This window comes from Myotis yumanensis, unplaced genomic scaffold (assembly GCF_028538775.1).
Source record: "Myotis yumanensis isolate MYYU_CA2020_CCGP unplaced genomic scaffold, mMyoYum1.0.hap1 SCAF_15, whole genome shotgun sequence".
NCBI classification, from domain to species: domain Eukaryota; kingdom Metazoa; phylum Chordata; class Mammalia; order Chiroptera; family Vespertilionidae; genus Myotis; species Myotis yumanensis.
The window spans coordinates 18,970,354-18,981,421 of NW_027223766.1; the positions used below are offsets into that span (position 1 = coordinate 18,970,354).

Genomic DNA, 11,068 nt, shown 5'->3' on the forward strand with positions numbered 1-11,068 from the left:
AGTCTTTGTTTTACTATGGTTGCAAATATCAAAACATTTCTATATGTGACATGGCACCAGAGTTAAGTTAGGGTTTTTCAAAATGCTGACACGCCGAGCTCAAAAGGTTCGCCATCACTATACTAGAGAGTGGTTAAGAGCATGGACTTTGGAGCTGGATACATGAAGATTCAGATCCTGAATCCACCTCTTACGTACCTGGACAAATTATTTAACCCCTTTAAGCCTCACTTTCTTGATCTGTAAAACACATACAAAAAATTCCATCTACTTCACAGGGATATTATGATTAAATGTGATAATACATCTAAAGTCCTTCCTATCATTCCTTGTAAGAGGCAGGTATTATGGCAGAAAGACAACCTTGTGTGGTGGTTAAGAGAACAAGCATAGGATTCAGGTTGCCAGGAATCAAAGCCATGTTCTGCTATCACTTTAGTCACATTACAGTACTTAATTTCTCCATGCCACAGTTTATTCATTTGGAAAATGATAATAACAGTACTTATCTCATAGACTCATGTGAAATATCAATGTAACCTCATAAGACTTTGCCTTATTCATGTTTTGCATACAATAAATGTTAGCTATGTAAGTTCCGTTATAATCAGGATGTCCATATTATTTATCATTTCAAAAAGGATACCTTTGTCCAGGACGGATGATAAATCAGATGAGACACTGGAACAACAGGTAAACCAGGACTATCTTGGGCAAACCAATATACAGTATGTGGTTACCTTCATTATGATGGACCATATGGCACAGATTAATCCACACCCTGTATCTTATTACATATACTGAGCCCATGAGAGGAGGTGCCACATCTAGGTTAGTGCTGTATTGTCAGAGCCTCGCACAGTACCCTAGCACAATCTCAGTAAGTACTTGCTAAAATGGATGAATCACTTTCAACAAAAATTAGCAAAGTTTAAGAAAGCTTTTGCAGACATTGCTTTCAGAAACATTTTAATAAATTTACATTCTGAAAATAAAGTATACAAAATAACTATTCTAATAAATTCACTTTTGTAGGCTTCAAAAAATTGTTAAGATAATGATTCATTAAAATATTAACTTTTCCCACAGAGAATGAGAACTTGCTTTCATATCTGTTTCTATTCTGAAAGTTCCCTATAATAGAGCTAGCCCCCTATTCATTTTATGAAGCACATAAAGTATTAATTAAAGCTCTACAGAGGAGAAACTGTGAGATATAAAATACCACAAATAAAAAACTGCATTTGAAATCTTGTTGAGTCAGGCTCTCACAGCACAGCCAAACTACAGTACAGAACTAAAGATTCTGACTCAGAGAAGAGGATGTTTGCATTTACACAGGGCTAATCTTCAGAAACCATTTTAATGAAACATATTTGAAGGAAACGATCAACTTTACCTTCATTTCCATGTAAGGCGGATCACTTTCCAATTCTGCTTTTTCTTGGGCCAATTTGGCTTTGCGCTCTTCAATAAATTTATCCAAATTATCAGCCATTTTTCAGAATCTGTAAAAAAAAAAAAAAAAAGAAAGAAAAAGAAAAACAACACTGCAATGAGCACAGCTCAACTCTACCCGAGTATTTTTAGGCTAATAACATGCAGGTTTAGTCTACATTTACTTTTCAATCTCACTTATCAAATTGAGAGCTTCAAACAAGCTTGACTAAAAGATGCCTGCCTGTTTTCTCTCGAAACTCCCTCAAACACCGACAACATACTTTAAAATAGCTAAAAAGAGCTTGGCTGGTGTGGCTCAGTGGGAGTGTCAATCTATGAACCAAGAGGTCACTGGTTCAATTCCCAGTCAGGGTACATGCCTGGGTTGTAGGCTCGATCCCCAGTGGGGGTTGTGTAGGTGGCAGCCCATCCATGATGTTTCCATCTCTCCCTCTCCCTTCCTCTCTGAAATCAATAATATATGTATATTAAAATATTTGAAAAAGAAATAAAAAAGAAGACGAACAGCCACTACCATCCCCACTACACACCCACAGTCTGAGGATGGTTTTTAAGTTTTCTTGTCATGTGGTTTTTTTTAAGACTTTATTTTTTTAGAGAAGTTTTGAATTCACAGAAAAATTGAGAAGATACAGATTTACCACATATCCTACACCACTCATGCATAGCCTAATCTGTTATCAACATCCCCCACCAGAGTGGTACATTTGTTACAATCAATGAACCCACATTGGCACATCCAGTTTACATTCGAGTTCATTCGTGGTGTTGTATATTCTATGGGTTTGGAGACATGTATGACATGTATCCGCCATTGTAGAATCATACAGAGCAGTTTTACTGCCCTAAAAGTCCTCTGTGCTCCAGCTATTCATCCCTCCCTCCACTGTAATCCCTGCCAACCACTGATCTTTTTACAGTCTCCATAGTTTTGTCTTTTCCAGAATGTCATATAGTTATCATACAGTACTGGCTTCACTGACTAGCATGCATTGCTAAGGCTTCTAATTGTCTTGTCATGGCTTGCTCGCTCATTTCTTTTTAGTGCTGAATAATATTCCATTGTCTGAATGTACCAGTTTATTTACCTAAAATAGGACATCCTGGTTGCTTCCAGGTTTGGGAAATTATAAATAGAGCTGCTATAAACATCTGTGCGATATCCAAAAGTTTTTTTAATTTTTTGAAATCCAATTTATTCATATAGCACCAACTTTTAATCAACTGTTTTTATGACATATGTAAGAAATTTTTTCTTAGCCCAAGATCACATTTTCTTCTATGTTTTCTTTTAGAGTTATATAGTTTTCTCTCTTAGACCTAAATCTATTATCCGTTCTGAGTTAATTTTTGCAAATAGTGTAATAGTGTAAGGTTCAGTTTTTTGGTTGGTTTGGGTTTTTGTGTGTGTGTGTGTGTATGTGTGTGTGTGTGTGTTTTGTGTGTGTGGTTTTGTTTTGTTTTGTGTTTTTTGTTGGGTTGGTTTTTTTTTTGCATGGATATAAAACGATTCCAGTCCTATTTTTTGAAAAGACTATCCTTTCCTCATTGAACCTAGTACTTTTTAAAATATACATTTTTCAAAAACCCATGAAACTTATGACTAACTGGATAGGTGGCAGGAAAGGAGCCACTGATGACCAAAATTTTAAGTCCTAGAAACTAAATATGGATAGAATCCTAGACAGAAGTAGGTCAGAAGAAGCTGACTGGTTTGCAAAGGTTTGGCTTAGATGTGTTAAGCTGGAGCTAGTAAGACATGCTAATGGAAATTTCCAGCTGTTGGTTAGAAATTCAAGACTCAAATTCAAGGAAATGGACCACATTGGATGCTTATTTAAGAGTAACTATTTTAGCCCTAGCCAGTGTGTTCAGTGGTTAGAGCAGTGGTTCTCAACCTTCCTGATGCCGCAACCTTTTAATACAGTTCCTCATGTTGTGGTCACCCCCAACCATAAAATTATTTTCGTTGCTACTTCATAACTGTAATTTTGCTACTGTTACGAATCGTAATGTAAATATCTGATATGCAGGATGTATTTAGGCGACCCCTGTGAAAGGGTCGTTCAACCCCTAAAGGGGGCACGAGCTACAGGTTGAGAACCCCTGGGTTAGAGTGTCAGCTCAAGGTCTCAGATTCAATTCCCAGGCAAGGGCATGTACCTGGGTCACAGGTTCAATCCCCAGTCTTGATTGGGAGGCAACCAATTGATGAGTCTCTCTCACAGAAATGTATGTATGTATGTGTGTGTATGTGTGTGTGTGTGTTTCTCCCTCCCTCTCTTCCACTCTCTCTAAATATCAATGAAAAAAATATCCTATGATGAGGATTTACAACAATAAAAAAAGTAATGAAAACTGATTTGAAGCCAGTAAGAGAACCTTGAAGAAAAAGTTAACTATTTTAAAGATAATAGTTGAAGCTGTAGTAAATGAGCACAGGCGGGGGGGGGAGGGGGGGGGGGGGAATGGGACAGAAGTACATTCTGGGCAATGTTCCTTTGAGGGGGTGACAAAAGAATTGAACAAGAAAAAAAACAAAGGAGTAGTAATTAAAAGAAGGATAATAAAGTCAACATAATTTGGCGAGAAAAAGAAATATGAGAAAGAACCAGTTAGCAATATCAAAAGTAAGAGAATTTTTAAAAAGCACCCACTGAATTTAATGTTTGAGGGATAATAATATGTAAAAATGCAGCCGAAACCGGTTTGGCTCAGTGGATAGAGCATCGGCCTGCGGACTGAAGGGTCCCAGGTTCGATTCCGGTCAAGGGCATGTACCTGGGTTGCGGGCACATCCCCAGTGGGAGATGTGCAGGAGGCAGCTGATCGATGTTTCTCTCTCATCGATGTTTCTAACTCTCTATCTCTCTCCCTTCCTCTCTGTAAAAAAATCAATAAAATATATTTTAAAAAAAAAAAAAATGCAGACAAGCGAGCTTTACCCTCAACAAATATGTTGAAACTTATATAAGTTAAGTAGTACGTAATATGAACTTCATTCTATTATTTACTTCCAAAAAGAACAGTTTTTAAAAATGGCTATAGCAAATATATCCCAAGCCAACAAGTTAATATATTTAGCCATTTTTAACTTGCTATTTGTCACAAAAGATTTTTCCTAGTGAAAATTCAAAACAGCTCAACAGTAAATAGTACTTTTCATGCTGAAAAAAAAAATCACTTAAAATCCCCAAATTTTCCTAAATATTTTATGTCTGGTAGAAAAAATAATAATGTTTGGATTATATGTATGTATACACATATACTTTGCTACAGGACTTTATACATAATTTAAGCAGAAATGCCATTAATCTAAAAAAAGTTAACAAGCCTCTTTTGACTCTGAAGTAAGGACTCCACATAATTCTGTTAACAATTATTAATATAACATGTTCATTGATTTAACCAGACTTGAAAGTTCTCTCTTGAATTTATACATACTTAAATTTCCTTTTAATATACTTTAACATCTATTATAAATGCTAGAATTTATTTTATACAAGTTACCATAGTAATAAAATACATTTTTAAACAATGGTAGTGAGTATAATATATGCAATAGCTAAAACATGAGATTTATTGGATATAAGTTTATGTTTAACCATTTCTAATTTTGTTCTACTCTCTAATCAGATTCGAGTATATCTCTACTATTAAACTAAAAAGTCAAAGATAGTACTAGTAAGCTTTCTCCTGGCAATGCCCTCCAGACAAAGAACACAGGAACACTACTGTAGTTAAACTATGTGGGCTTATTACTCGTTGCATGGAGAGATGCATCCTTATTTTAGTAAGAGGGTGTTAGAAAAGACTTACAGGACTCGGGATTGTGTTAGGTGATTTGGAGGAGGATTTAAGGAAGTGGAGCTTTGCTCTGGATTTAATGCTGTCAGGAAGTGGGGTAACTATGACTGGACATCTTAGTAAAGTCTTATCTGCAGGGTGAGGCCAAAGCTTTAACTGGTAGAGGCAGCAGTCACTCCTATTAGGTGGGAGAAGAGCTTCTGGCATTTTGTGGCTTGGACAACATTCATGTTTTGTCTGTGTTTGGATGTGATTATGGAGTAGTGGTGTTTTTGTCTTGATCCATTAGACACACAAAGCAGCCTCAGTCTGATGTTGATGTTCTGTACAACTGTTTATCTTCAACAGAAGAACACCAAGCCTAAGCAGTATTGTCAGGCCAGTTCCTAGCAACACTAAAGCCTTGGTGATAGCAGAGCCAGTTTCTAGCAGTCATGACTACTTTCTCTTTCTTATTTCCTAAAGCATGTGACAACTTACATAAAACAATTTCAACTACAAAATTACTCAAGAATTACTTAATAATTCAGAGACTGAGTCAATGTGTACAGCCTAAGTATAAAATAGAATAAGAATTTTAAAATTGTTACCAGAAAGAAACCTAAATGGGATTCTTTATCTTCTTTCACTATACAATGTAAAATTACTCACAACATTTTTTCAAGATAGTACCAGGTTTATTTTTTCCCCAGAACCTGTGTACACAGTATGTAGATGATAAACAGTTTTCAGGAAAACAGTTTAGCTGAAAGACCTGGATTTGAAACCCCATTCAATCACTAATTAACTGTATGTGATCGACCTCAAATACATTCCTTAACCTCTCTATCATTCAGTTTCCCCTTCTGTAAAATAGAAATATCTATTCCAGAGTTGTTCTGAAGAAAAAACAAAATGATGCATATAAAATGTATGGCACACATGACACTTAGAAATCAATAAATTGCAGCTGTTTTATTAATTCTTTAGTTTCATAGTCTTTGTATACATCAATGTGTTAGCTGCTGTTAATAATAAATCATTAATGATGACCAAGGACAGATACATAAATTAGATGGCCTTTGGGTAATGCAAAATTGCCAAAACACTTGCTCAAACACCTTTGTCTTACACTCAGGAAAGCAGTCAGAATGATGTTAAAAGTATGCCTTTATTTTAAAAGCCTCAAAGTACACTGAGATTTAAATCACCAATAACTGATACTTATCATAATCCAAATCAACATCTATAAATCTTAAATTTAGACCCTTTATGCTTATCATACAGGTAGAAATACAGACAAATCAGAACATATTCAATCTGCTAAATTTAGGCAAACAGGGAGGATCCAGAAATAACTGAGCATGGCCAATTCCTCCTTCCAGTTTCATCAATCACAAAGAAAGGAGGAAATGTTCCTCCCATCCTTTTCCCTCTTGAGTCAAGTGCAAATTTCCTCCCCTCTAAGGCAGCATGAGGGACGGAAAATAATGTCCCTCCCAAAGGAGGGCTTTAAGGTTCTAGATGCTAGGAGATGAAAAGTACACAAGATATGATCCTTGGCCTCCAATTTGGACAAGATAAAATGCCACCTGTCACAGTGGCTCACAGTCCAGATGAGAGTTTAGGGATTCAATGTGAGGTACCCATAAGAGATCCAGTGGGTGTATCAAGGGAAGGATTTGAATATGTCTGGAATTCAGAATAGAGCCCAGGCTAAAAGATGTACAGTTTTTAAAATAACCATTAAAACTATAGGAGAAGAGGGTGCCTGGAAAAAGAGAGCCTAGCGTGGGAGAACAGGACTGAGGACAGAATAGCAGGGAGTGAGAACATATGGGTGTGGGGTGCGGGGAGGAGTCCATGAAAGCCTCAGAAGAAAGAGGGGGAGGGATAAGGTGATCTAAGTGTTTCTCACCCCACCCCCAATCCAGAGATCTTTTCACCAAAGGAAAGGTGAATCTCTTTCTCCTGGCAGATGCACAACTTACTTCCATGGGCACACCCAAATTTTGACAAATCCCCCTAAATGTTACTAAGAAGTAAACACCATGTTGCTGGGACAAAGGGAGGTTCAGGGTCAGGATATAAAGAGAGTGAATACAGGCATACCTGGTTGTACTGTGCTTCTAGCTTTATTGCACTTCACAGATGTTGCGTTTTTTACAAATTGAAGGCAAGACCTTCCACCTGCAGAAGGGATTAGGACTAGCTTTGCTGTGGTGGTCTGGAACCGAACCCACAGTATCTCCAAGGTATGCCTCTATATCAGCGGTTCTCAACCTGTGGGTCGCGACCCCTTTGGCGGTCGAACAACCCTTTCACAGGGGTCACCTAAGACCATCCTGCATATCAGATATTTACATTACGATTCATAACAGTAGCAACATTACAGTGATGAAGTAGCAACGAAAATAATTTTATGGTTGGGTCACAACATGAGGAACTGTACTTAAAGGGCCAGAAGGTTGAGAACCACTGCCTATATAAAAGCAATATTGGGTCTGTTAGCTGCTGTTAAGAATAAATCATTAATGATGACCAAGGACAGATACATAAATTAGATGACCTTTGGGTAATGCAAAATTGCCAAAACACTTGGCACCTGTGTCTCACACTCGGGAAAGCAGTCAGAATGATGTTAAAAAGGTAAGCCGAAATGTTCCCAAAGTTTATAAAAGTTACATCACATTTGTCTGAAAACTTCACTTGAGAAAAACTGTACTGAAAGCTTACTGTTTCCTTTCCCCCAAACAGCACCTGCTCCCTTCCAGGTCACCTGTACCAGGAGACCCAAAATGTCATCCCTGGGGAGCATTTTGGCAGATATTTAACCACCAGAAAGTCAGTGTCCTTCTAAGGAGAATGATATGCAAGGAAAAATACCAGCATCTTACTGGTTTCCATGGGATCCCTTTTAAGCGTGTCAACATGACAAGCCAGTCTTTCGTTTAACATAGGGCCTCTCTGAGGAAAACTTCTTTTTACAAACTCATGGTGGTTGCTATTTGGCTCTTGCCTTCCGAGGTGTTTGTAAACTAGGTATTGCACTTTAGAATTTAGTCTTCTCGGAAGTCCAAGCTAAACTTCTTAACCCTGTAATTTTGAGAACCAGCCTCTCTCGAAAGATGAGTCCGGTGGCTACCACTGAAAAGCGGATTCCAATCCCAGATAACATTCCTAAAATCAAGGCAGCTGGAAGAGGTTCAAACTCAAGGAGCCAGGTGGGCCCAGGACCTCACAGGGCGGTGATTAAATTTTACTTGCAGAGCAATGCTCAGGGGGCAGCGCCGGGCGCGCAAGGACGCCATGCCCGTTAACATTTAACCAGCACCGGGGGAGCGGGAAGGCGCTGGGGCCGGCTCAGCAGAACGGTGGGCCCGGCTGGAGGGCACGGACGGCGGGCGCCCGGGAGCCACCGCACAGCCGCGCTCTGGGCGCCGTGGGTGGCGGCCGCCTCAGGAAGCGTCAGCGCGTTGTCAGGCAACCAGGTTCCCAAGGCACCGCCGGCGCCAGTAGCGGCCCCGCGAGCCCTGACCGCGGAACCAGGGCGCCGCCCCGGCTCCCCACCCACAGGGACCCCCACCCACAGGGAACCCCTAACCCGAGAGCCAGGCACTAACCCCGGCCCTGCGGCGAGACCCCGAACCCAAGACTTACCCCCCCACACCCACCCCCGTAGAGAACCCGGCCCACCAGCCCCCGTAACCCCGACACCGCCGCCACCCTGGCCGCCGCGAGACCTCGGTCCCCGGAGCTCCCGTCCGGGGACACCCCCTCCCGCCAGACCCCGCAGGCCCGTTCCCGGCCCGCGGCCGGCTTACTCCGGAGAGCGGGATCGCGTCCGCGGCGACGCACAGCGCTCCGGCGAGGACCTTCGCGATAGGAGGCGGCGGCGACCGCCTGTCGCGGGCTCCGCCTCTCAGACCGAGCCCTCCGCCCGCCTTTGGCCAACCGCCGAGCGCGGCCCCGCCCCCACGGGGGACACGGGAGGAAGGCACGTGGCTGCGGGCGCCCCCCACCGGCCCGGAGGCCGCACAGCTGCCCGGCGGTTCCAGGGCGGTCGCACACCTGGGCCGGTGCGCGGCCTCGGCCTGGGGGCCGTTAAACCGCGGGAGCCATTTCCCGGGCTACAGCGGTCCCAGCCCCTCCAAACCCCCGAGTCCCAGCTGGCCTGGGGACAGAGGCAGCAAAGCCTGGTAAGAAGGAGAGGGGTGGCAGTGAGAGCAAAATGGTTGGCAGACCTCTCCTGGGCATTCATTTCTCTTCTCCCCGGAGTTTGGTCGACGTTTCGTCCTGGGGCTTTTACTCCCAACTTCAACATACTCAGTTCACCCCTATACCGAGTGGCCATATGCTACCGCTAGAAAAGATCTCTCTCGCTCGCTCGCTTCCTCGAAAAGCAGAACTAAGAGTCCTTTATCCTACCTACTTTGTAACAGGGTTTTAAAGGCAAATTTTCTTTAATTCTAAGTTTATCAAAGCCGCAGGCAGGGTGCGAATTCGATCATCTGAATGTTTTTACTTTAACTATATGCCACACGCTATTCGGAGTGGAGTGTCCTGCACTCTGAAACTTGGAAGTAAGCAATACATTACGATGCAATGTAGCAGTTACAGAAGCACCTAGAGCAGTGGTTCTCAACCTTGGCTGCACATTAGAATCACCTGGGAATCTTTTTAAAATCCTGATTTCTGGGCCCCATCCTCCGGAAATTCTGTTTCTTTGTTATGGGGTGAGGCCACAACATTAGTAACAAAAAAATAGAATTTCCGGAGGATGAAGCCCAGAAACCAGGATTTTAAAAAGATTCCCAAGTGATTCAAATGTGCAGCCAACGTTGAGAACCACTGGTCTAGACACTGTGGAGGAATGATTACCGGAGAGAGGAGGAAGGAAGACCGCGGTAGAGATCTCTGAGCTGCCTTTTTAAAGAGTAATAGGCGCTCCCAGGTAGGAAAGTCAGGGGCGTTCATTTTAGGCAATGCTAACCATATATGCAAAATTTCGAGGGTGACGAAAGAAAGACGAAGCTGGGGAGGTGAGCTATGTATGACGTTATCCTCCTCCCGCCTCTCCCCCAGCAAAAACATTTCTCCAACACCTCGATGTTAGGGATAAAAGGAGGAACACAAGCCTAGTGGCCTGTGACTTAGGACTCAGAGTCCAGTGCGGACTGGGGGAGAGGAGGGGAAGGCAGGATACGTCAAACCAGCAAAAAAATATGTAAACACCTGTTGGAAGAAAATGGGCTGCCGTTGAGATTACTTCGGCCTCGGGGACAGGTGGTTTCACGGAGCAATGCTGAGAATTACACTGTAAGCGACTATGAGAATCGGACACTGGGCATTTTCACAACACTAATAAGTCACATACGTGTGAGCCCGTCCACGAGCGTCCGCGGCCTCGTGGGAAAGCTGGAGAGACGCGGCGCCACTCCCCCGCGAGCCCCTAGGGCGTGACGTCTGCGGCGGTTCGTCTGGAAGTTAGGGAGGATGCCATGTTTATCTTTCAGCCGGCATCCGGGACTACTCACATGCCCGTTCTTCCGCAGACATCTTTAATTTTTAGTCTTTCAGCAAACTTATTTCATGAAGGGTTGCCTACCCCCACATAAATAAAAACAGTTTTTTCCCTCCGCCCCAGCTGGAGGATCTGGCGGGGTTAAGACGGCGGAGGCTGCGCCTGCGCAGTACGAACAAAGGAGGCCAAGCCCGAGTTGGGCATCACGCGAAGCCTGCCCTTCTTCCGGCGCGGAAGGCTGTACCATTCTCAGACCTAATCATTGTTTGTCCTAATTCACACGCGTCATTTTCCAAG

General features: G+C 42.4%; 1 protein-coding gene across 9 annotated transcripts in view; it reads right to left on the reverse strand.

Moving 5' to 3' along the window:
• CSPP1 (centrosome and spindle pole associated protein 1) overlaps positions 1-11,068 on the reverse strand; it is a 174,468-nt gene that overhangs the window by 93,506 nt on the left and 69,894 nt on the right. For 4 of the 9 annotated variants that reach the window (XM_070392407.1, XM_070392412.1, XM_070392413.1 and 1 more), the window contains one exon: positions 1,400-1,508. In XM_070392407.1, the coding sequence (XP_070248508.1) occupies positions 1,400-1,498 (99 nt within the window). In that variant the 5' untranslated portion in view covers positions 1,499-1,508. Of the gene's footprint in view, positions 1-1,399; positions 1,509-7,359; positions 7,465-9,071; positions 9,157-10,624; positions 10,815-11,068 lie in introns of those variants that run through there. The other 5 variants (XM_070392414.1, XM_070392416.1, XM_070392409.1 and 2 more) reach the window with 4 other exon arrangements.